This window comes from Petromyzon marinus, chromosome 32, assembly GCF_048934315.1.
Source record: "Petromyzon marinus isolate PM22_M1 ecotype Great Lakes invasive population chromosome 32, UKy_Petmar_22M1.pri1.0, whole genome shotgun sequence".
NCBI classification, from domain to species: domain Eukaryota; kingdom Metazoa; phylum Chordata; class Hyperoartia; order Petromyzontiformes; family Petromyzontidae; genus Petromyzon; species Petromyzon marinus.
In genome coordinates this window covers 12,702,963-12,729,884 of record NC_133698.1, presented here as the reverse complement: position 1 = coordinate 12,729,884, position 26,922 = coordinate 12,702,963, and the positions used below count along the sequence as shown (strand labels likewise).

General features: G+C 51.3%; 1 protein-coding gene across 2 annotated transcripts in view; it reads right to left on the bottom strand.

The window, feature by feature from the left end:
* The window catches only part of LOC116948201 (uncharacterized), a 109,258-nt gene extending 82,336 nt beyond the window's left edge, over positions 1-26,922 (bottom strand). The window contains exons 1-2 of one of the 2 annotated variants that reach the window (XM_032964679.2): positions 26,654-26,922; positions 1,482-1,570 (exon numbers count right to left, since the gene is read on the bottom strand). In XM_032964679.2, coding sequence (XP_032820570.1) covers positions 1,482-1,537 — 56 coding nt within the window. In that variant the 5' untranslated portion in view covers positions 1,538-1,570; positions 26,654-26,922. Of the gene's footprint in view, positions 1-1,481; positions 1,571-6,764; positions 9,336-26,653 lie in introns of those variants that run through there. The other variant, XM_032964678.2, reaches the window with a different exon arrangement.

Sequence of the window (26,922 nt, the reverse complement as noted above, 5' to 3'; positions counted from 1 at the left end):
GTGGTGCTGCTCTTTCCTAACCCAATCCTGGCCCAGCTGCTTCAATAACTGAACAAACACCGCTGCCACCGTCACCACCGTCACCACCGTCACCACCGTCACCACCGCCACCACCGCCACCACCGTCACCACCATCACCGTTACCACCATCACCATACCCCATAATTGAAGTAAATCAATGGTTCGGGGAGTGCCAGGTGGCTTGGGGAGCAAAATTCAAGTCAGAGACACGGAGCGAGCGAAAGTGACACAGCCTGAGTTCGAATCCATGTTTGAGCCAGACCATGATTAAAATGGGATTCTCAAGAGTGTAATGTGGTGGAAGGGACAGTGGTGATGATGATGGTGACGATAGATGATTATTCTGGTGCGAGGTTACGATGATTGTGATGACGTTTAATTTGATTATGATATTGAACCGCCAGGTGGGATGACTGACGATAATTGCGACTGACATTAAAACCAACTCGCTCGCAAGCCCGACGGCCCGCCCGTCTCCACTCCACGATCTTTGACACCGCATCAGCGCTATCGATTACACAATTACCGCTCTCATCTCCGTGCGGCCCGGCAGCCTCAAGGTCACCATTAGCGCCGGCCATTACGGATCAATGCTGGCCCCTCCCTCCATCCCTCTCTTCCCCAAGATCTGCCGTTAGCGCCACGTGGCCCTCGGGGAGGGGGGCGGCTCGTCACAGCGTTCCCACGGGGACCAACGCGGCAGCCGTCCATTTGTGCCGGGGTGGTTGCCCCTGCTTTTATGCTAGCGGTGGGCACCGGTCATCTTCGGCGTGTTATTTATGTAGCCCTCGGATCGCATTCTTCAGACGCGATGCGTTACAAAACCGTGCTTGCGCTGATGTTGGTCGTCAAATGCAGTAAACCCTTTCCCGTACCAAGACGTCCGCAAGTTAAAGGGTGGGTGGTCGTCGTCCCGCTCGCCGCCAAATCTCGGAACGGGCAAGCGGCCCAGCGTGAATTTTACAACGAGAGGCGTAGTAGCGCCGCCGTCCGTAAAGACGTTGCACTCGCCAAAGAGAACTGCAGCGACGCGATCGCACACTCTCTGGCGCCACACTGTGCCGCACGCCCTCCCGCATGGCCTTTTACTTCCGATTCCGTTTGTAATCGAAGAAAAATCGACGAGTGCACGTACATGGTTGGAACGGGAAAGGGTTAAGCTGGATTCGCAGTTCAGCGAGCTAACCACTGTGCCACCAATCCCTACGTCGCTGTCATCACCGTCATCATCACCACCATCATCGAACGTGATCAATCCACTGCTGGCTGAAGGTCTCCCCAAGACGTCGTCATCACCCACGGTCCAACAATGTTAGCAAATCACCGAGCACCTGCACGAGCCGGCGACCTCTGGATCGCAGGTCCGGCGTGCGGATCGTCACGACCCGCGCGCGGGGGGGGGGGGGCGCTCGTGAGCACAATCGGCGGACTGAGGGATCGACACATGGGTCGCTGCTCACCAGGCGGAGTCTTCGCGACTGAAGGGGAGGGACACGGCGGCCGTGCCGGCCTCCATGGCGAGACGGCGCGCTGCGGCTCACGGCGCCAGCTGCACGCACGGACGTACAGACACACGGACACACAGACGTACAGACACACGGACGTACAGACACACAGACACACAGACGTACAGACACACGGACGTACAGACGTACAGACACACGGACGTACAGACGTACAGACACACAGACACACAGACGTACAGACGTACAGACGCACAGACGCACAGACGCACAGACACACAGACGCACAGACGCACAGACGCACGGACGCACGGACGCACAGACGCACAGACACAAGGACAAACACGGATTAGCTCAGGTTTTCGTCCTCAAGCCATCTCCGGATATTGAGGTCACTATCGTATTCCACCACACTGCCGCCTATTCCTTGCCAAACATGGGCACAGCTACAAAGATCAATACAAAGATAAAGGTCACCCGCACAGGCATTGTGACCGTTGGGGCAAGTGCCGTTCTAGCAAGCACCTATGAAGGTCGTCGCGGCGTACGAGGAAGTGGATTTGGCAGCCCCACGCCCGGCCGCCTTTGTCTCCTTCAGCGCCAATGTTTACGCACGGCACCGGGGACGACTCCCATGTTTGTGTCGAACTTCTTTCGCGCCGTACGTCGCCGACCGCGGCGAAACGCAGGCCGCGGGATTAAAATGGCACGCGATCGTATTAGAATCACGCCGTTGCTCGTCCTCGAGTCGCCCGATGGGAGGGCCAGGACCGGGGTTCAGATAATAGCCACTGACATGAGCCTTGGCCGGGAATTGACCTCGGGCCTCCGGGGGTCGTAGTGCAGGTCGACCCATGCAGAGACGCACGCAAGCACACGCAAAACACCGCACAGATGAGCGCGCACGCACCACCCCCCTCCATCACTCGCGCAGCAGCCGTTCCACAAACTCTGGCCGGTGGTGACGTGACAGCGGTGGGCCCGTGACAGGCTAGGTTCACGCTTAAAGCAACATACAGATGTCGTGAACACTCACTTGGCTAAGGGCAGTGAGTGTAACAATCGCAAACGCACCGCGTGCACACTCGCACAAAGAATGTTGTTTGACAAACAAGCTCCCCCCCCCCCACCTACTCTCTCAACCACGCGCCTTACAAACTTTACAGGCAAATGCCGTTCGCGAGCGCCTATTAAGGCTGGCACAGCAATGCAGCTGGTGACCGCCTGATAGCCCAGCACCATTTACATCTATTATTTCAGGCTGAGTCTACCCAGAAGAGCACTAGGGCCGATTTTCCGTTTGACCACTTTGCGACGTGCATCACGGCCAGGAATTGAACCTGGGTGATAGACGTCGCAAGCACAGGGAGACGAGGGGAGGGGGAGCCGCAAGTTTTGTCTCATTTGCAAGAGGACGTACATACGAAGGCTAAAACAAGAATTTAATTTTATAGAGCGTCATTCGTGCAATTGCATCCCACAACGCTGCACATCAACTAGCCAATCCCTTAACACAGATAATACAAAAACAAAACCCCACTCTGTTGAACTTCTTTCGCACCGCACGTAGCCAACCGTGCTCATCGGGTCGACAAAGTCACAAAAGCAAGAGAGTCAAAACAAGCAGAGCAATTAAGCGAATAGAAATCTGCGCAAAAAACAAACAAACAGGAACCGGCGCAAAAACAACTGCGTGCTCAAATGTTTATCACCGCAGTTCAGTCATCATCATGATGAGCAAATGTTGTTGCCTTAAGGGAGAAAATCTCAAAAAACACCATGGATTTTGTGGGTGTCTCTTAGGTCCAAACATGTTGAGTCTCTAGGTCAGATCTGAACATATCGAAGCTGTCTCTTAGCCGTCATATCTCGTGGCGCTGGGGGTGTTTTCCGCAGCCCCACGACACGCACAGAGGTGGTCGCGCCACGGCAGTGATGAGCTCGCTCACATAGCAGGGGTGCCAAAGTGACGCCACCGCCGGTGAGCAGAAGCCACCAACAAACACGAACACACACACGAACACACCGGGACCGCTCCTGTCCCCCCCTCTCTTTCCGTCTGCTCTGCTCCATTCAAACGTTGCGTTTGCGAAGACCGACCCCGCCCCTCCGCCCTCCCCGTACGTAAATTCTAAACGTTAGCACAACGGCCGCGCCGCATCCACCGCCGCTGCACCGGTCGTCGTCGGCGGCGGTCGCATAAAGGAGACCATTGTGGTCCCCTCGGCACTTACAAAGGGCGCATTGAGAAGGAGAGAGAGCACGCGGCTGGGGAGAGCGCACGGTGGGGAGAGCACGCGGTGGGGAGAGCACGCGGTGGGGAGAACACGCGGCTGGGGAGAGCGCACGGTGGGGAGAGCGCACGGTGGGGGGAGCGCACGGTGGGGAGAGCACGTGGTGGGGAGAGCCGTTGGGTGTGGGCGGGAGACTCACGCGGCGCTCGCTGCGCATCAACTCGCTTCGTGAATAAACAGGCGTGGGGGCGCGGGGGCGCGGGGAGAACAACGAGTTCCACCCGACTGACGACGAGAGACGGACCCCGACTCCGGAGTGGAGACTCGGAGAAGGGAACATAAGCAGAGGAAGGGAGCAGAAGGCACAGCAGCAGCAGCAGCGAGGCGGCATCACGGAGATTGGAGGACAAGGAGGGAATGGAAGAGGATAACGGGGGGGGACCTTTGTCCAGGAAGTCACAGGCTGATAACAACAACCGTGGCCTCCGACCAGGGCTTCATTTCTCATTGAACAATTTCTGGGTCACTGGTGGTTTGCATGGATGTGGCGAGTTCAGTGCTGGTGTTGGTGAGTCTGTGTGGGGAGTTCAGTGCTGGGGTTGGTGAGTCTGTGTGGTGAGTTTAGTGCTGGGGTTGGTGAGTCTGTGTGGTGAGTTCAGTGCTGGGGTTGGTGAGTCTGTGTGGTGAGTTTAGTGCTGGTGAGTCTGTGGTGAGTTTAGTTCTGGTGTTGGTGAGTCTGTGTGGTGAGTTCAGTGCTGGGGTTGGTGAGTCTGTGTGGTGAGTTTAGTGCTGGTGAGTCTGTGGTGAGTTTAGTTCTGGTGTTGGTGAGTCTGTGTGGTGAGTTTAGTGCTGGTGTTGGTGAGTCTGTGTGGTGAGTTTAGTGCTGGGGTTGGTGAGTCTGTGTGGTGAGTTTAGTGCTGGTGTTGGTGAGTCTGTGTGGTGAGTTTAGTGCTGGTGTTGGCGAGTCTGTGGTGAGTTTAATGCTGGTGTTGGTGAGTTTGTGGTGAGCTTAGTGCTGGGGTTGGTGAGCCTGGGTGGTGAGTTTAGTGCTGGTGTTGGTGAGTCTGTGTGGTGAGTTTAGTGCTGGGGTTGGTGAGTCTGTGTGGTGAGTTTAGTGCTGGTGTTGGTGAGCCTGGGTGGTGAGTTTAGTGCTGGTGTTGGTGAGTCTGTGTGGTGAGTTTAGTGCTGGTGTTGGTGAGTCTGTGTGGTGTATTTCTAGTTGTGCCATGCGTTGTTTGGTTCCTGACGAAGCTCCGTAGGGAAAAACGTCGGATATCATGCCGGGCAACACATGGCATCAGCACGTCTATGGCCGGACAGATGGGCGGACACGCGCCAAGGTACCAGTGGTCAAGGTGCTGTCTCTGACAATTGTTATTACCGTGGGTTTCAACTTTCAAGTTTATTTTGTGCCACCAGCATGAGAACTCAAGAGACCGGGATGAGTCTCATTTGCAAGAGTGACCCGGTACATTGGCATGCCAGGAGGGGGCAATGATGTGTGTGTACAATCCCAATTCCGTAACTCGCGGGCAATGTTGGTATTTGGCAAATTTAGACCCTGATGCCGGCACAAGGTGGCCAATTCTTGAGAATGACGTCAGGGGTATCTTGAACATCCACTGAGTGAAGCAAGATGGCGTGTAGCACAGTATTATTATTACACACCACAGTATTAACCAGGGCGGCCGATGGATTCTAACCGTGAACCTCTGCGACGAGCAACACACCCGGGCTACCACTGTGCCGCATCACCGTGCCAGGCATGACAAGCTATCCCCCTACCCCGCTGGCAATTCTGTGTCACAAGATCAGGAACAGTGGCATCTCTATTCCTCTCTTTCCCTCCCTCTCCCTCGCCTTCCAACAACAAAAACAAAACACTTCCACCAGATATCACCTTCCACTTTCCGTCAACACCTCCGCTGCATCGGCGTCACTGTGGTAAAGAGGTTTTGGAGAAGCCATGAAAAAAGCCTTCATGTCTGGTAGCATCGCGAAGCAAGAAAACTATTCAATTATTCTCCAAAACTGGCGGCGGCTCAGAGGTGGGCGCACCGCGTGAGCACGGACGAGTGCCGCAGAGATCCTGGGGTTTGAATCGGGGTTGCAGCCGCGCGCGACTGAACCGGTTTCTCAAGTGTAGTGAGATGAGGATCTCAGCTCGGTCCCTAATGACTGCACAGAAGCACCGCCGCTTTACATTTGTTTATGCCCTCAATTTGGATAAATTCCAGCTATGATAATTCAAACATCGGTTTGCGCTGTCACGCAGTGAACATCAACTGTCGTATGCAAAGCGGGTGGGGGAATTGCTGCCCCCTCTCTACCGTGTGAGGTCACTTGAAAGGGCCCGAGAGGTAGCTCAACGATATCCACTTCCGTGGGCCGCCGTTCTCGAAGGGCTGCACTGCTCCCACGGGAGATTCACGACGCGTCGCCCGCAGCGCAAGAGAAACGGGGACACACGAACAAATCACGCAAATGTTCTCAAGGAGACAACGACCGAAAATAATTATCGACTGTATTTCGAGTCTCAAGCGAACGCGCGCAACAGCGTGCGCACTTGCCCACCAACGCCGCACGGCCAGAGCTGCTCGCACAAAAACACCTGGCTTGCCTCCTCCTCCGACAGACGGCAGCGTAAACTTTTAAAACGAAAATGTCAAGGAAAGGAAAAAGAGGAAGGAGTCTCGCGACGCCATCACGAGCAACCTACTTTCACTTTGATGGTATCCGGCAGTGGAATGATATCAACGCTGCCTCGCATGAGATGGCACACGAGAGAATTTCTTTTAAAAACAATTTGAAGAAATGCAAAAAAAAAACACGGCTCTCGAACGTTTTTTTTCGCGATCTGCCGCGAGTTGTTCGGCACGGTGTACGACGTTCCGCTCCACGCGCCGAGAAAGAGCTTCTTCAGGAAATACTTCTTCGGCTCCTGAAGAAGCCTCCAACGGGTGGAGCGGTTCGTCGGACATCGGAGAGCTGCAGAGCACCACCCCGAAGAACCCCACAAATGTCAAATGTTTTTTTATTTTCTTACCATTTCACTGTGAAGCCGTCACCCATCAGCTTCAAAAAGATCGCAGTCAATGCAATGAGTTTGAAAAAAAAACGTGACTATCACGCCACAGCAGCATTTGTTGAACCGGGCTGGCCTTGTCAATTGTCGTCACTGTAAAACCGGAGCATTGTCTGTGACTGCACTGAACACATGGCACAGACTCAAGCTATAGTTAAGAGGGGACTTAGCGGGCTGTACCAACTCAAGGGTTTATACGTGTAATCCTTCCTCGGACTTTTAAGAGCCAATTTAATTATTGAAAGCAATACTCAACCGCGGTGCCTACATCTATGCGTGTGACATCATGCTCGGAGACGCAGCAGAAAATCCCAGCAAAGTGCTTCGCTTTTTATTTAATCAGTAACGTACTGAACGCGGTTGCAGCACCTCCCCCCCCTCGCCACGGCGAAATGGAACGTGCCGCGGGAGGAACCAATATCTACTTTGCCGAAGGGGCCAGACTGGTGGCACAAGCGGGGGTCAAGGGTCACGACCTCATTATCATCACAATGCCGCACGCCCGGCTATTTGTCACACGGCTCTGACCAAGTGGGGTAGCCAGCCGCTCTTCACCACCCCCCCTCCTGCCCCGGGGATAGATCTAGCCCCGCGAACGCCGCGTCACGGCTAAACTCGGGTGGCGCGTCCGAAAAAAATAACTATTTATCATCGCACGAATGTCAAATCGGGCGAGCGAACCTTGCCCTGACTGCCGCACGACGTGACGGGACGCCCGCTTGTCCGTCCCGTCCGTATTAAAATGCTGGCCGTGGACCGTTACCATGGAGACAGGAATGTACGGCGCCTGAGAAAGGACAATCGAGCAAGTGCGAGCGAAATTTTTCGGGAATTAATTCCGCACCAGTTGAGGTGAACACTGCGAGCTTTATCCGTGGTGACATGACGTATGAATATCAACTTCTAAATATATACACGGTGGAGTGGTGGCACAGCTGTTAGGGTACTGCGCCACGGACGTGACGATCCGAGGTCGATACCGTGCCACGGCGAACATCGGTGGTATCTGAACCATACTCTTTGGTTCTATTCGGTAGAGTCACGTGACTTTACCGAATAGAACCAAAGCGTATGGGTCCTTGCAGTCACGAAAGCTTCAAATCTAGAATTGATATCTGAACCAGTTCTGCGGCCCCCACCCCGCCATTCCCAGAGCGGCTGCACCAACCCGTACTGACCAGTACAGTGAAGTATGGTCAAACAACCCCCATGACTGACAGCGAGGGGATGGCTCTCATCCAGCAGTGGATTGACAGTGGGCTGTGTATAACATTGCACAGCTCCACCGCTCAAACACACGACGACAACAGCCGACGTTTGCCATGAAGCGATGGCGATATCACCACGGCGCCTGTCACAGGCCCCGTGCGCTTTGAGGCCGTCACGTGAAGTGTCAAAGGCTTCGCTGGCAGGAGGTCACAGCGCCAGATGTTGTGGCTTTACTGACAATGGTGGCTGTGCATTTTAAAAAATGGAGTGACAAAGACAAAGACCCCCCGAAAAGCCTTCCAATACGCCGTGAGGGGATGTTACGGTTAGCGAGCACCTGTTATTAACGCTAGCATGGGCACACGAGGCATCGGGTGACCAACACCACCACCACACTAATTTAAGGCCGAGTTAAGCTAGAGGAGGCCCAGGACCAGGGGTGGAGCCAGGGGGGTGACAGGGTAGACAATTGTCACCCCCGAAAAAAAAATCGAAAATCTGAAACATTCTGCATATAAGTGTACGACACTCGGTCTGGCGGACTCCGTGCAACTGCATTGTCAGAGTGTGTCGCCAACCGATGGCGTCTAGTTCAACAGCCTGACTCTCTAAATCATTCTTGAAATTAAAATTTGTTGAATGTCACCCCGGGCTGAAAATCCTGGCTCCCCCCCTGCCCAGGACCAGTTCAAATATTCGCCACCGTTGTTGGTCGTGAGCGGGAATCGACCTCCGGTCATCGTCGGGTTCGTAGCGCAGCGCCGCCGACCACGCCACTGCCACCCCACTGCCGTGTGTGTCTTTGTCTTCTGTCCGCGTGCGGGTAAACCACGCACACAAACACGTCGGGGAGGCGCAGCTACGCGAAGGAGGAATATTGGCCGCTTATTTATTTTGTTATTTGTTTTCTCCACGACGACGACGCTGCTCGCGCTTGCTTTGGGTTACAAAAGAATGCTACATTTGAATCGATTGGCGGTAGCCCGGGTCACCGCAAAATATTGGTGGGCCGGGCATAGTTTAAGGTTTTTTTCTGGGAGCATCGCTGGTACTACCACGCTGTCCTGCCGGAGGGCGACGCTGGGAGCGATGATCACGACGATATCGATCCCGCCAGCACGACCGTGACCGCCGGCCGTACCAAGAGAACGCCTGGTGCGCCATTGCCTCCAAGTGGTCTCGCTCCCAAAGACAAGGGGGGTGGCCGCCCCCGTAAGAAGCAGAACGTGCTGGGGAATGACCAGACCAGCATCCTGATGCACTTTCAAAACAAGCAATAAACATACTCTTTGGTTCTATTCGGTAAAGTCACGTAAAAAAACAACAAAAAATAAAATAATAAAAAAACAAAATTCACGACGTTTCGGCCACAACACAAGTGGCCTTCATCAGGTGAAGGGACCGTGCTGTCATAAGGACAGCGTTGGAGTGAAAACAGCCAAGCCCAGGTCGCGTCCTTTAAGCTGTGTGGGAGGAAGCAAAACGCTTGACAAAGGAATTAGCATAAAAATGAGCACGATGTACGTCGGAGGTGTATGGGCCATGATGGACCAGGAGCGGGTGGGGACCATGACGGACCAGCAGCGGGGGGGGGGGGGGGAGTACTCTACCCGCTCCTGGTCCATCATGGCCCATACACCTCCTACGTACATCGTGCTCATTTTTATGCTAATTCCTTTGTCAAGCGTTTTGCTTCCTCCCACACAGCTTAAAGGACGCGACCTGGGCTTGGCTGTTTTCACTCCAACGCTGTCCTCATGACAGCACGGTCCCTTCACCTGATGAAGGCCACTTGTGTTGTGGCCGAAACGTCGTGAATTTAGTTTTTTATCTTTATTTTTTTTTTCACGTGACTTTACCGAATAGAACCAAAGAGTATGGATCCTTGCAGTCACGAAAGCTTTAAATCTAGAAAAGCAAGAAACAGCCGATGCCACGCACAAATACCCCAGCCCCCCTTTTTTATGGGTGTTTTGCGTGCGTTTTTTATTTCCATATTTGGCGTGCGTGTCAGGCTCAGTGATATCTCCCGTCTTCATAGGCCTTCTGGTTTCGGAGTTATGGAGGTTTTGGTTTCCCGGGTCACGATGGTGACCCGGGTCACCGCCAATCGATTCATTTGACAGAACCACGACAATCCCCGCTTCACACTCTCGCCCACGTCTTGGGCCTGGTCTCCCCACTTGTCTCGCGAGGCTACGTTCCGGGCCGCAACACTGCCTCGTTGTGTTCCTGTTATTTTACGTATAAATATATACAGTGTTAATGTTCTTTGGTTTTTAGTGACTCACCCCGGTGCACTGGAATTCTTCTTCGGAGACATTTTTCATTCGTGCAGCTCCCCGAGCGTGGCAGAACACCGACGGCCCGAGACGCATTTCCTCATCCCCGGCCCCGCAAAGCGACGGAACGAACGCCGACAGGAAAGGGGCGTCTTATTTAAAAAATCTCCCGCTTCACCGGCACCATCAGCTCCCGGAGCCCGCCACTCATTCGTCATCGTCGTCACCATCATCGCTCCTCACCGGGGCCCGTGAGCTACGAGCGAAACCGGGTGCATGCAGAGCGGCGAGTCGGAAGCTCCCGAGATTTACGTGAGATTATTGCGGCGGGAAGGAAAAAGTACATAACGACGATGATGTTCCTGAAGAAGCTCCCAGCACCTGGAGTGGAACGTCGGACAACGGGCCGAACGACGGTGATCGGAGAGCAGCGGTGTCCTTTCTTTATCCAGGAAAAGCCTCCGATCAGCAGCACAGTTGGCTACGTACGGTGCGAAAGAAGTCCAACGTATGTACATGCAGAGGAGAGTGTGCTTACAATTGGATATTTGGACAGTTGTAAAAAAGAGAGTTTGGATTTGTTTGGGAGGAAAGTGGAGGACCCTGAATAACGCACCATGCGTACGAGGAGGTGACACCGGTGGAGTCAAGAATCCATCGCTGTACTGTCATCTATTGGCCACCTGCAGCCAAAGCCAACATTATTCTAAGTCAATTTTTTTTTCTTTCACCGATGGGTCTGTGAGCATCCTGTGGGGGGATTTGTTGAGCAGGTGGGAAAAAAGTTCAAAATATTTAAAACATTTCATCTTTTGAAATGTTTTCATGGCTTGTTATTTTTGTAACATATTTTGCTTTAAAGGGGATTTTGTGAGGTTGGGTTTTTTTTACATCTTTGTACTTTTTCGCAATTTTGTTCCAATTGTGCGATGGCCACCATTGCTATTAGATGGAGAACTGTACATTCACAACTCTCGCAGAGGGCAAGCGCATCACCCCGCGTGGGAGAACGGCCCACGGAAGGAGCTATCGTAAGAAATGCGTGTCACACGGCGGTCAAGCAAAGCTTTTCAACTCCCAGAGCTGAAATTCTGCTGAGATCATCATCGTCTCACTACGCTTGCGAACCCAGTTTAATTAGAAGCGACCAAAACATCCTGGATTCGATACTGGGCAATCAGCAATTCCGGCTCAGCGTCTCGGACCCCTGAGCCAGCCAACAGCCATCGAGTGCCCCACACTTTGCCCCACCGCACGCCACCGACCGGTGGACTATCTGCCAGGTTCCCGAATTTACACTGTTGGGTGGACAGGGGCGGACGCGGGGGGAGATTTGAAGAAACTTTCCCCATCGTTTCAACCGCCGCGCCGGGAGATCGAATCGAACCGGCAACCTCTCCGTGTCGCAGGTACGGTGTGATAACCGTGAGAACACCCGTTGAGGTACACAGCACCCCCGTTACTTGAGACTCGGTGAGGCTCTGACGTCCTTCGAGGAGACTGGTGGAACCATCAACCGCATCAGAGCACGGGCAGGCACATCCGCACATCTCCTCCATTTATGGACAATTACAGACGAGCCACACAAGTGCAACTGTGGCCATGCAACCCAAACTGTGGACCGTATAGGAAACCACTGGACTCTGCGCTCCTTTAATGGAGAAGGAGGAACAGCGACACTACACAAACTCTCTCTCTTTCTCTGCTGAAGCTCTCTCATCATGGCCAGCAGCAGCAGCAGACCTCGACGTTAGCATCGAGCTCCTGACCACATTGCTGCCACACACAAGAAGCGCAGCAGTGAGGCTTTCCTCGTTAAATAAAGGGCATTTAATCTTAAATAAAGGGCACTGGAAAATGTTGTGGCTTTGCTCTCCAACACACCGGTGTGTTGCACCAGTCACGAATTGGCATGTTCTGTTTACGTGACAAACTTAACTAATTGGCTGTGTCGGGTGGTGGCGGGTTAAACCACACATTTATATTTGAGCGATCGAGCCAAAAAAGAACTGTATTATGGATACTGGTTACAAAAGCCTACGTGTTAAAACTGCCATTAGTCTCATCATCATCATTATTGTTATAAAGCAGAGGTAGGGACGGGAGTCCCCTTCGATTACTTGCGGTGACTGCCGCTCGACGAAGGGAGGAGGAGGAGGAGGAGGCGGCACACGCACCGGCGCTAGCAGCCGCGTCGTTGCGTACACTCGGAAGAATGCACCCAGCGAGCACAAACCCCCGGCCCTGATGTAACGAGCGCCATTCCAGAAACGTGGCAGTGGCGGCAGAGTAGGTCGGCAAGCTTAAAAACAATAAAAAAATAAAACTATTACAAAACGCAGGCGAGCCAACCGTGCAGGATGAATGTTCATGTAGCAGTTGTTCATGCATGAGATGTTCATGCAGAAGAACATGTAAGGGCTGTTCATGCAGGAGTGAATGTTCACGCAGGAGTGAATGTTCACGCAGGAGTGAATGTTCACGCAGAGTGAATGTTCATGCAGGAGTTGTTCATGCAGGAGTGAATGTGCATGCAGTAGTGAATGTTCATGGAGGAGTGAATGTTCATACAGTAGTGAATATTCATGCAGAGTGAATGTTCATGCAGGAGTTGTTCATGCAGGAGTGAATGTTCATGCAGTAGTGAATGTTCATGCAGGAGTTGTTCATGCAAAGTGAATGTTCATGCAGAGTGAATGTTCATGCAGAGTGAATGTTCATGCAGTAGTGAATGGTCATGCAGAGTGAATGTTCATGGAGGAGTTGTTCATGCAGAGTGAATGTTCATGCAGTAGTGAATGTTCATGCAAGAGTTGTTCATGCAAAGTGAATGTTCATGCAGAGTGAATGTTCATGCACGAGTGAATGTTCATGCACGAGTTGCATTCGTTTGGGTTCACGGGACAGCCTCGCCTCTGGACTTATTTATTTATATGACCATTTACCCATCAAGTATTTGCTTACTTATGCACTGACAGTATTCCCAAGATTCTTAAGGCCTAAGTGGATAAAACAAAAAATGTGTAGGTGCCCAAAGATGCACTAATTGAGGTTTTTTTAAATCGTCAAAAGTATAGACTCGACTATGTTTGTGCCAAATTTCATCTTTCTAACCCTTCTGAAGCATCATTAGAAATACATCGGTCACTCGCTAGTGACCGACTTTATATATTAGAAGATTAAAAACAGCGATGAGATCAGCTGTGGGTGTAGGAATTGGATAAATTATTGGCGAGTCGTTCAGACCTTGAAAAACGCTGACGGTTTGGAGTAGGCCTTGATCCAGCAGTGTATAGATCATGACCGATGATAACAATGTTGACTAAAAGCTGTTTCAAATCCGAAGTTCAAGTTTCTTTCCTTAAAGCTGACTATAACTCTAAAATTAAAGAAACTATATTTATTTTACCAGGTAAGGCCCACTGAGCTTTATAGCTCTTTTTCAGAAGCGACCTAACCACAAATGATAGTTCAACGAAGTTGGCTTATCACGTGGAAATGTATAGCAGACAAATGCTCGAAATGCATGTCTCTAAATGTGGAGGTAAAAAACGGAGGACCCGGAGAAAAATCCACGCGACCACGAGGAGAACATGCAAACTCTAAATATCTAGGCATCATCAGGGTCGGGATGGAACCCACAACCTCCTGTATACCAGGCGAGGTAGTTAACATCTCACCACCGTAGCGCCCAGCTCAAGACAAGTGGGACAAACCGTCTCATTTGAAAGTGAACTTGGTCATGAAAATACTGCCTCCATGCGGGTGCCCCAGATGTGCTTTCCTCCAGCACACACAGATAAACAGTGCTGGTCTACACGTAGCAGACAGTTGATTCAAGAGCCGGAAAGGTATTTGGTGTGTTTACAAAACATGGGGGATACTGGACTCAAATGGGGCTCAAACTCTGTGTAAATTTACAACACAGCCACCGAGGGGGCAGCCAGGTGGCTCGGAGGTCAGGGCACTGAGCAGGGGACCGCTGAGCACCTGGGTTGGAATGCAGGCAAGCAAGCGCCTGCGATTAAACCGGATTCTCAAGCGAAGTAAATTCACGCAATGCCATCACATTAAATTTGGTCGTCCATTCAATTCGACGACATTCCAGCTCCGAGAATTAAATCACCGGTTTGGCCGTCATGCGACGAACACGACTCTCTTGTATGCAAAGCCGGTGAAAAAGAAGGTACTCTCCCTCAACTCGGAGGTTGCTCGGCGAGGTCTACTTCTGCGGGACGTTCTCTGAACACAAGGGTCTGCGCTGCTCAGCTCTGCGAGATTTTATTTGGAATGGATTCTTCCTCTCGTGACGCGACGCCGATAGCACAATCGGGATTACATTGGTGGGGGGTGGAGGGGGGGACGATGACGACGGCAAGCGAGACCAACACAGCCCGACAAACGGGAACACGCAGCGGAGGCAGCGATGGATTCAGGCCAAGTCAGCGAGCCGACAGTAAAACAAAGCGGAGGACACGATACGTGCGACGACGTTTAGAAAGTGACGATGATCACATTTACCCCCTCTAGTTAAGACCAAAACGGGAGGGATTCTCCACAACTCTGGCTGCCGCCCGATGATGCTGGTTGTAATTACCGGCGAAATGTCACGGTACTTGAATTGTAAATGTTGTGGGTTTACTCTCCAACACACCGGTGTGCTGAACGAGTAACCAATTGGCACGTTTTGTTTACGTGACAAACCTCATTCATTGGCTGTGTCGGGTGGTGGCGGGTTAAATGACACATTTATATATTTACGCACTCTAACCCAAAATAACCTATATTATGGATGATATTGGTCGCGAGAGACCTACTACCGCCACGCGTTTAAAATAAGTGCTCGCCGCAGCATTTGTTTTCGGCCACGCGGCCTGCATCCGCCCCCCGAACAACACGACGCACACGGAGCGTGTTCACGGCGGACGCGGTCCCGTATATTAATCCTGTAAGCTTGGAGAGAGATAAGTCTGCCACTACGGCCGCCACGGTGGCCACGTTTTACGTTCATTGGCGGAGCGCCCCGAGAGCGTGGAATACGGCTGCCCTAAAAGCTACCCACTGCGGGAGCGGAGCCGGCGTTTCCTGCCGCTATATACTGAAGACAAGGTGCTTCATTGTCCCGTTGTCTTCATATCCTAGAGTTGTTTTATTGTTGAATGCTGGGGAGGCTACTGAGAACCAAGGTTTTTGGGTCAACTGCGGGAGACATCTTTGTGAAGATTACATTTATTGAAAGAGTGTAATCTACTTGTGTTCTGTGTGTGTGTGTGAGAACGGGTGTCTGTGTTTGTTTGCCCCAACAGTCTTGTTAAACACGATACAGGGGCAGGTGGGGATAGAGGGGGCGGCAGGGGGGATTTTTGCATTTGTTTAAAGTGTGCCAACCATTCATGCAGTCATCCAGCAGTAGACAGACCAAGGGATGCAAATTAAAGAATGTAACAGTAATCGAAAGTCAAGTCAAAGTGATGTCTGGCTTAAATGAGCGTTGAGCAAGTGCTCAGTTTCCTGTCTACAACTCTGAGCCAGTGGTGGAAATTCCTCATTCCTACGTTGGGGGTGGCGAGTGTATCCATGGGCCAACCAGTGTTGACTTCCCCACAAAGAGGTACTCATCGTATCGATACCAGAGGGGGACGATGGGCCGAGTGAATGGCCCCCCAAACGGGATTTGAACTCGGAACCTCCTAATTGCGAGCCGCTCGCTCCACCGCCGAGTAGGTGGATACCCGGTTTGGCATTCCCTCCCGTCGTCCCTTCTCCAAAGCTCTCACAATAAGTTGTGGGCCTTTGGGCATTTGCGCTCAGGGAGTGCGTGCAAAAAAATGTTAAATCTTAGGTTTTTGCATAAAACCGCTGGCCGAGTGCGGCGCGTGGTCAGGAACGCTGCGTCCGCCGCAACGAACGCCAGAAAAGTCCGAGCGAAAAACACAGCCGGTGTGGCCGTCCACGTTATCACGCGGACACGACATGCCGAACATAGATACACAGCCCGTGCCGTTTTTCGTTGTAGCCGAAGACCGTTTCGGTGACGTCTGAGCGACAGCAGCGACGGCGGCAACGACGCCGTCGGTACGGCACTCGCGACCGCTCTCCAATGAAACCGCCGTTTAAACTAAAACTAAACTATTAACTATTTTTATTTTACTAGGTAAGGCCCTACTGAGCTGTACAGCTCTTTTTCAGAAGCGACTTTGCCACAACTGAAAGCTCAACGAAGCGGCTTATGATGTGGAAATGTATAGCAGCCACAATTACTCTCAATGTGTGTTTCTAAACGTAGAGGGGAAAACCCAGAGGGCCCGGAGAAAAATCCACGCGATGCCGGGGAAAGAGACGTGCAAACTCTAAATATCCAGGCGTCAGGATCGGGATCGAACCCACGACCTCCTGTAAATCAGGCGAGCGAGTCAACATCTCACCACCATGGCGCCACCAATGGAAACTGCTGCTCGGGGTCAAACGACGCAGGTGCTCGGTTATTCAGCAACTCAACCCACGGGCGGGGAAAGCTGCAGACCACAGGGCCGCACAGCACCGGCGGGCTTCAATTCACATGCAGGTTCAAGCGGTCACGCGAGGGTCGACCGCTTACCGGCAAATATCCGGTACCGTGTCTGGCACTGCGAGAGCGGGTTGGCGAGCGGAAAGCGGTCACACGCATCGCGTCAGTGAAGTAGAGGGGAGCCATAATGATTTCTCGCGTTACTGCCGGATAGCGTTCATGTGTGTATCGTAACTGCTTGCGCCCCACAGCTGGAAGGTCCTGGGTTCCATCCCCGGCTTTTTATATGCCTTATATTTTACTAGGAATAGTTTTTTGTCTGTTCTCCCTCTGTTCTGCATAAGTTTCCTCCAGGTTCTACAGTTTCTTCCCATAGCTTAAAAAAACACAGAATGGCATTGGGGTTGACCAAACATCCCAATGTGCCAGAACCCTCCAGAAAGAGTCTTCAGACTCAGTACAGCTTTCCTGGGTAAATAATGATTAATTACAAATGTGTGGCCAGCCAAAGGTGTTTGAAAGTCACGTTCAGACCTCGGTAAGTCCCTTTAGCCATCACTTTTAGTGGGCCCTGCTCATGTAGCCAACAGCCTCATTCAATAAATGAGACTGTACAAAAAAGACAGAACGTACGAGACAGACAATACCAAAGAGACGCTACAAACAATACAAAGTAACAATCGATCCTCAAATTGAAACATGACCCATAAACCGGGACAATTGCATTGCCGAGGGTGAAATATCAAGCACATAAATTCACTCCACTTGTTCACTGTCAAACATCCAACACGGTGAGCCAATTGAACGTTAGAGAATAACAGTAACACGTCAAGAGGACGACCAATGTGGAGATGGAGCAATGAGACATGTTCACGTGCAAGAGTGAGATGATCAGATGGTACCAGCACTGGGCAACGAGGGATGGTGGCGGTGTGGCGAGGCCTTCAAACCAGCAGTGGATAGACAATAGTCGACGATTATGATGAGGATTCAAAATAATAATAACCATTACCGAGAGTAAAAGTCTCTAAAAACAATATTTCAAGAGGGTCCTGCGTTGGGGATGTTTGGCCGATCCCAAAAGCAGAGCGATCGGCAGGTGTGGCGAGAACACAGGATAAGTACGTCATTCCGACTGTTAACAACAAAAAAAGTTAGTGGGCCCGGACCCAGGATGCGTCATGGTTCGAAAGGGGACGATGACCGGCGGCTGAAGAATAGCCATGAGCTGGCAGGCAAAGTCCGGAAGAACGCGCCTGAGACAGACATCCGCCGTGCAGATGCGTCGACGAGGTCAGCTCGTGCGCCGGTGGATTGTAATGCCGCAGCACCGCGAGGGATCGCGACCGCTCAGTTGAGGCCCTTAATTTTCCTTCGTCCTTCTTCGTCCGGCAGTGGATCGATCGTGGCTGCTGACGATGGCAGCGGCACGTGTTTGGCGCCGGTAAAACGAATTTCTGTTCGCCGCGGCCACCGGGCGCGCGCCGATGGAAAGGATGCGGCGACGTTTTTTCGGTGGGATAAATAAACCGCGGGCGGGTCACCTTCACGAGTTCCGCTCCCCCCAACTCCAAGCCGCCCCCCACCAACAACAACAGAAACACACGCAGGCACTTGCTGGCACAAGCCTCGCCCCGCATCCTGGATTCTAAGCGAGCTTGCCAGAGGCCTGACGACGCTCGCACATTCTTACCGGGAGGAGAATAATCGTGGTGCTTACGATTTTCAAAGCTAGATGGATTGCTCCGTCTGGCAGTGTGGGTGCCCATATAGAATCCCAAACAATGGACATTACCACGGCGCACGGCGCAGATAGGGGCGCCATGGTAGCGAGATGTTAACTACCTCGCTTGGTATACAGGAGGTCGTGGGTTCGATCCCGACCCTGACGCCTGCTGTATATTTAGGGTTTGCATGTGTCTCTCCCCGTGGTCGCGTGGATTTTTCTCCGGGTCCTCCGGTTTTTCCCTCCGCATGCATTCAGAGTATTTCACTGCTATACATTTCCACTTGACGATAAGCCACTTAGTTGAGCTACATTTATAGCCAAGTCGCTTCTGAAAAAGAGCTACGTAGCTCGGTGTGGTAAAATAAAATAAAAAAAATGTAGTTTAGATAAACGGTGGGGATTGATTCGAGAAGCCGCAAACCATTGTTTTCAAGGGCAGCTGCCCCGCCAGGAGATACAAGGGCCAACCTCTCGGTGTGCCAATTTGTCGCATCCCGTCTTTTTTGCTTTTCTAGCCAAAAAAAAGAGACACTGGGCACTGTAACAGGGCGACGCTGATGCTCGTTACCTAATCACGTAGCCACTCAGCGCTGCGTCAACACCGCTTGTTTGACCCCATTACACAATTACGTAGATGGGCAGGATTAATTTCTAATCGCGGAGTGTTGGGAACCAACTGTGATGGGAGTCAGGGCTTGCGCGTGTGGTTTTGTGAGTCTCTTACGCTGCGAGGTGCAACAACGTCCACCACATCATCATCCGCAAGGACTCTCTCTGCCGGATGTCGTCATCATCGTCACCAGCAGCCTTGGTCAATCCGCTGCTGGATGAAGGCCTCCCTAAGTCGCCGCAACCTCTCGCGATCCTGCGGACACCCTGCACCGACACTCCACTCCTCGTTGCACTTCCTCGGCTGACGAGTTCCATTCTCTGGCTGTCACTCTGTTATCATTATTCTGGTTATTGACCCTCGGCCATTGTCTGTGACGTGTCCTGCCCGAACCTCACTTTTCTGAACGATGTCAATAAACGGCCGCGTGTTCCGCCTTTCCGTCTTCTCAATCCAATTCCAGGCGTGGGTCCATCTCTGCACACTTCTCCGCGGAACTTTTCAGCGACTGTAATTTGTTCACCGTCGTCATCATCCGTCATCGTTAACTTTAATTAACGGGGGCTGCTCTCCCGGCATCGGCAGCTGTACAATGGGCGACGCGACGCGCAATTTTCCCACAAGCGCCTCGACGGCGATTTTAAATTATTAAGCGGAGCTGAGTGCAGGGTGGATAAAACTCAGCGAGTTGGCACAGTGGGGAGCACAAGTGGTGCAACTGCCAGTCAAGTCAGTCGGTCAACCCCATAACACCTGGGTCTGTCCAGTGGGACCTCCTTCCTGTAAGCGAGCCTTCGACACTTCACGCGGCCTCAAGGTGCACCGAACCTGGCACAAGCGCCGTCCGTGGTGAATGGTGGTTGTTGTGCGCACGGCCTTCATAGATGCTCGTCAAGAGCACCTTCCGCCAACAGCCTGCTAGAGGCTATGCGGGGGATCTTTGTCTTTGTGTGCGTGAGCTCACACACGCACGCGCATGCGATATAAGACAATCACATCGCACTATAACATCTGCATTGCCATGCCGATTACTGAACGGACTTGACGTGCGGAATCAAAATCAAAACGAATAAACAGATGTCCTTCAGTGGTCGTTCTGGAAAGCCTTACGACAGTTTCAAGGCTGTGTTTAGATCGAACCACAGATGACAGATAGACGATAACGATATTCGGGTTTGCATGGAATTTGTTTCCATCCCCCCCCCCCCCGTCTCTAGAGCCGTGGTCCCTTTCTCGTGGCTGCTGTCACTGACGGCGAGAGGATGCGAGAGGTAAATGGCGTTCATTTATGGTCAGGTAAAAGCCCTTTGAGCCCAGGAGGCTGTTATAAAAAAAGGAGCCCTGTACGTAAGTAAGGCAAACACAGACTTACATGGCGACACGTGGACTTACATAGAGACACGTGGACTTACATGGAGACACGTAGACTTACAAAGACACTGTGCACTTTGCAAAGATCCATGGACACAAGCATATATTAAGAATAGCATACTTATAAATGCATTACAAATGGCCCCGTAGATTTACATAGAGGCCTGTAATAAAGTAAACTGTATACTACCTTCAAGAAATATGTCCCTCCACGTAACATTTTTAAAAAAGTTTAGTACACATCCCATCAGCCAAACGCCAGACAAGTTTAGACTTTCTTCGTCTCATCGACAGTCATCATCAGTAGAGAGTGACTTGCACAGAGACCCACAGAGACCCATAGAGACCCATCGGGACCCAAAGAATGACATACAGTGAGGGAAAAAAGTATTTGATCCCCTGCTGATTTTGTACGTTTGCCCACTGACAAAGAAATTATCAGTCTATAATTTTAATGGTAGGTTTATTTGAACAGTGAGAGACAGGATAACAACAAACAATCCAGAAAAACGCATGTCAAAAATGTTATAAATTTATTTGCATTTTAATGAGGGAAATAAGTATTTGACCCCCTCTCAATCACATAGATTTCTGGCTCCCAGGTGTCTTTTATACAAGTAACGAGCTGAGATTAGGAGCACACTCTTAAAGGGAGTGCTCCTAATCTCAGCTTGTTACCTGTATAAAAGACACCTGTCCACAGAAGCAATAAATCAATCAGATTCCAAACTCTCCACCATGGCCAAGACCAAAGAGCTCTCCAAAGGTGTCAGGGACAAGATTGTAGACCTACACAAGGCTGGAATGGGCTACAAGACCATTGCCAAGCAGTTTGGTGAGAAGGTGACAACAGTTGGTGCGATTATTCGCAAATGGAAGAAACACAAAATAACTGTCAATCTCCCTCGGCCTGGGGCTCCATGCAAGATCTCACCTTGTGGAGTTGCAATGATCATGAAAACGATGAGGAATCAGCCCAGAATTACACGGGAGGATCTTGTCAATGATCTCAAGGCAGCTGTCCGGGACCATAGTCACCAAGAAAACAATTGGTAACACACTGTGAAGGACTGAAATCCTGCAGCACCCGCAAGGTCCCCCTGCTCAAGAAAGCACAAATACATGCCCGTCTGAAGTTTGACAATGAACATCTGAATGATTCAGAGGACAACTGGGTGAAAGTGTTGTGGTCAGATGAGACCAAAATGGAGCTCTTTGGCATCAACTCAACTCGCCGTGTTTGGAGGAGGAATGCTGCCTATGACCCCAAGAACACCATCCCCACCGTCAAACATGGAGGTGGAAGCATTATGCTTTGGGGGTGTTTTCTACTAAGGGGACAGGACAACTTCACCGCATCAAAGGGACGATGGACGGGGCCATGTACCGTCAAATCTTGGGTGAGAACCTCCTTCCCTCAGCCAAGGCATTGAAAATGGGTCGTGGATGGGTATTCCAGCATGACAATGACCCAAAACACACGGCCAAGGCAACAAAGGAGTGGCTCAAGAAGAAGCACATTAAGGTCCTGGAGTGGCCTAGCCAGTCTCCAGACCTTAACCCCATAGAAAATCTGGAGGGAGCTGAAGGTTCGAGTTGCCAAACGTCAGCCTCAAAACCTTAATGACTTGGAGAAGATCTGCAAGGAGGAGTGGGACAAAATCCCTCCTGAGATGTGTGCAAACCTGGTGGCCAACTACAAGAAACGTCTGACCTCTGTGATTGCCAACAAGGGTTTTGCCACTAAGTACTAAGTCATGTTTTGCAGAGGGGTCAAATACTTATTTCCCTCATTAAAATGCAAATCAATTTATAACATTTTTGACATGCGTTTTTCTGGATTTTGTTATTCTGTCTCTCACTGTTCAAATAAACCTACCATTAAAATTATAGACTGATCATTTCTTTGTCAGTGGGCAAACGTACAAAATCAGCAGGGGATCAAATACTTATTCCCTCACTGTAGACCGACACACGGACACCCATACACATCATCACGTGTACCCAGAGACCCATATGATCTATTAAGAGCCGACTGAGGCCATAAATCTGTCTGGCTACGGGAGACCTGGGTTTAATTAATTACAGCAGAAGCATCAACCATTTCCACAGTGTACACAAGCGAACACATAAAAGCAAATCCTAACAGTTTGAACAAAACAATTAGGTTCAAACATTAAAACTAGATTAAACAGAAGGGGGTTATGCAATGGGAAATTTACTGCAGGGCTACGGACTGCCAAAAACGTCACCTCCAATAAAAATGAGGACCATCTCGGAGGGATTTTCCGAGTAAATTATTTGACAGAGAAGTAAACACGAGCACGCATGGTGGCATAGGAACGCAGTCCGAAAGAGCGACGGGTTTGCAAATAAACAGGCACGCGTGTTCAGGCTGGCTCCGGTAGTATTACCGATAATTATCAGATTCAGAAGGTATTTTTGATTGAGGTCGTTCGCGTGGCTAGAACGCCAATGCCGTAGGACGCAGCCCAGTAAATAAGTCAAGTTTTCACGTGAACAACGGCTGGCAATTTATTACGGCGCCGCTCAAGCGAACCGATGCGGTTGGAGGGCGATCCGCGCGCGTTCACCAAGTCGAGGTATGGGGCGTTTTTTCAGGTCGTTACAAACGCCGCCGTCAAGGCTGACGATTAGAGAAGTGGTGGGGGGGGGGTGTCGGAATTGGGGCCACAATCAACCGCATTGCTGGAGAAATTCAAAACGGCGCAGAAACGTTAATCGAACTATTAAATACAATTATGTTTCCTGGAACGAATGCTGCCTCTCGGACAACTGACCAGGCAGGAAACATTGCTGGAAGAAGGCCTGCCCGGCACTGTCGACAGCCAACGCAGCAGCAATCCTGCGATGACTGCATCGCTCCATCTCCGCGAGCGTGTTTCGCGAGCGTGTTTCGTTGCCAGAAAAAAGGGGAAAACCTATTCTCATGTTTTGGTACTGGCAAAGGAGGTCCCATGATGTAGTTGCTCACCCCGAGCTCTCATTACTCTGATAGTGCGTTGTCTTTGTGCTTTGTATGCCTTTTGGCATCCTCTGGTCTAACACCGTTTTGAGACGAGGCTCAAAAGAAAGCCGTCTCTGGTGTGGACCAATCAGTTTCAAAGACAATGCATATATTTTGATTTAAAGCTTTCGTGACTGCAGGGATTCATATTATTGGTTCTTTCGGTGAAGTCACGTAGAAGGGAAACAATAAAATAATATTGTTTTATATTTTTATTATTTTATTGTTTCCCTTCTACGTGACTTTACCGAAAGAACCAAGAATATAATGCATATAGTATCAGTGTGTTTTGTTTGCATTCTGACCACAGGTATTGTGGTTAATACAGACATGATTCCTTGTAAAACGTTTCAGTTTGGTGTTTTAACATCTCAACACAGCTGTTTTGTTGCCAGAAAAAAGGGGAAAACCTATTCTCATATTTTGGAGCTGGCAAAGGAGGTCCCATGATGTGGTAGTTATTTGTTTATTGTTGTTGCCTTTTGCCACTTTGGTGACACAGCTTCGTCACTATTGCAAATGGGACCACATTAAACCCAGCCCCCCATGGTCTTCGCACCTGATAAGCTCACTGTGATGGCATCACGTTCACTCGATTGAAGAACCAAAGCAGGAGGACGTCTTCACAATTCTGGCAAATCGCCTGATGAAGCTGATTGTTGTTGTTGTAATCACCAGCGAAACGTCACGCTACTCAAATTGTAAATGTTGCGAATTTACTCTCCTAAACACTGGTGTGCTCACGCAGTGAGGAACTGGCACGTTTTATTTACGTGACAAACCTTACTAATTGGCTGTGTCGGGTGGTGGCGGGTTTAACAAATCATTTATATGTACGTGATCTAACACCCCCCAAAAAAATCCTTTATTATAGATAAATGGGGCTCTCCCTGGAATCTTGAGTTGCTCACGTGGTTAAACAAATTCGACTTAAAACAAGAAACTGCATCGTTAGCCTCAACCACCACGACTGCCGTTTATCCCCTCCTAGCGAGGAACAGCTAAGTGGTTGCATTGCCCTGCGGCATTCCCGGGAGAGTAATTCTCCACGTTTATGCAAGTTTGGACAATGAGTTCATGCGCCCTGCTTCATTGCCAGCGCGGGGTGCAAGGGCGTAACGATGCATCGAGTGATCGAATCACGTCCACTGCGGAGGGAGGTCTTCATCCTGCGGAGGGAGGTCTTCATCCAGCAGAGGAGGATACACATTGGCTGATCACGATGATAATCAAGTCATTTCCATACGTACAGTACAACCAAACAGATGGGAATGTGCATGCATACATAAACAAAGACAATAATCCCCCCAATGTGGCTTTTACAAACTATTGGAGCAAGTTTGTTCGTCGCGAGCACCGATGACGGACGGCACTGTGGCACACGAGGGGGTGTGGGTGACCAACACCTCGCCCGACCGCCTTTGTCTCCCCAGTGCTGAGGTTTAGAGACCGCACCATGTGATCATTTAAGGCCGAGTTGACCTTGGGGAGGACAGACACCGGTTCAAATTAGCGCCGCAAATGTTGGCCCCGAGCGGCAATTAACCTCGGGTGGCATTATTCATAGTGCAGTGCCCTAACCACTACACTGCATGCATGCATACATCACAAATCAAAATCATAATTCAACCGAAAACCTTCACCAATCAACATCGTCTGTTTAACCCTTTATAGTCCACAGGATAACAATACTATTTCTCATCTGGTCTACCCCCATCACCATCATCATCATTAACAACAACATCCAATAATTATCACCGCCACTGCATGAACGCCTTCCACCTTCATCACATCTGGACCATAACGCGAGCGTCGCCACGGCAACGAAAGTGATGGGGAGGGGGGGGAGTGGTGACGTCACCCTCATCATCTCATCCCCACGCACGCGCCCGCATCGCCATCCCACGCACGCGCACGCACGCGCGCTCCCCCCCCCCCCCCCCAGCGTGCTCGACCCGCTCTCGCCGTTTGTTGCTGGCCGCTCGGCGCCTTTTGGGCCCCGTGCTCAGAACGAAATGCTGAAACAGCGCTTACCCCAACAAAAGCCGACCCCCCCCCCCAGTCTCGATCAAAAGCCTCCCCGAGGTCTCGGGACGCGTTATTCGGTGGGGGGGGGGGGGGTCCTGCTACTTTTAGACATTTGGCGCATTTATTGTTTTTAAACGTTAAGATAAATTTGCGATAAAACAGGGAATCCCGGAGAAACCCCCCCCCACCACGCATGCATATGTGCGGCTAATAATCAAACGCTCCGCAACAGACAGATGAAATAATCCATTAAGGGAATGTCAATCTCTAAACTAAATCTGGAATCATATAGTGTACAGTATTATGACCTGTAGGTGTGGAGCGGTGTCGGGGGGCGGCTGGCGTGAACCAGGCGAGCCGAGTTCGATTCCCGGCCAGGGCTAACATCAGTGGCGATGTGATGACATCTGAAGCGGTTCAGTCGTTCACCCTTCGCCAACGCCGTGACCCGCGTGGTGCGAAACGTCGACAAAAAAAAACCGGCAGCCTCCCACGGCCGACACGGCGAGGAAGAGACCTCCAAACCACCCGTCCCAGCGATTGACAAGACATGAGCTTCCATCTAAGTGTTGCCACGTATAGAATGGTTGATTGGTCCATGGTGCCAACATCTGAGAAGCTAAAGCAGGTGCTGAGGCCGGGTAAGTGGGCTGGACAGTGCCTGGAACGGCTGACCCACTGTGGTGGGGCAGCCAGAGGGCAGCGCATAGCACACACACATCCATTGTTGCACTGAACTTCTATGCCACATGCTCTCGCCTCCATGCTACCAGCACTGGGCAGCCAGCGGTGAAGTATGGTCAAATAACCCCGCGCAGGTACAACGCCCCAGGCTTCCCCGGGTCCCCCCCCCCCAAACTCGACCGACAACGGCGTTGAGAGCGGGAAGAACAGAGAGAGAGAGAACGGCGCGCACCACGCTGACGTCTGAATGACTGCGCTGCAGAGGGCTCAAAGTGCTGCTCCGTGGCTCACGACCATAACAGAATGCCGCCACCCGCCGCCCGCCGTGCCACACGCGCACACAACCCCGAGTCCACCATCACTTTAGTAAAAACAAGTGACCTGGCGAGGCCCTCGCTCACCTCGTTCATCAGGGAGACGGCGATGACTGCGGCTGCTGCTGCTGCGGTGGTAGTAGTGGTGGTGGTGGTTGTGGTGGTGGTGGTAGTAGTGATGGTGGTGGTAGTGGTGGTGGTAGTGGTGGTAGTGGTAGTAGTGATGGTGGTAGTGGTGGTGGTTGTGGTAGTAGTAGTGGTTGTGGTAGTCGTGGTGGTTGTGGTAGTCGTGGTTGTGGTAGTGGCTCGCGTCTGTGCGTGGCTACGGAAGAGACGTGCGGGGGAGGGGCGTGGGG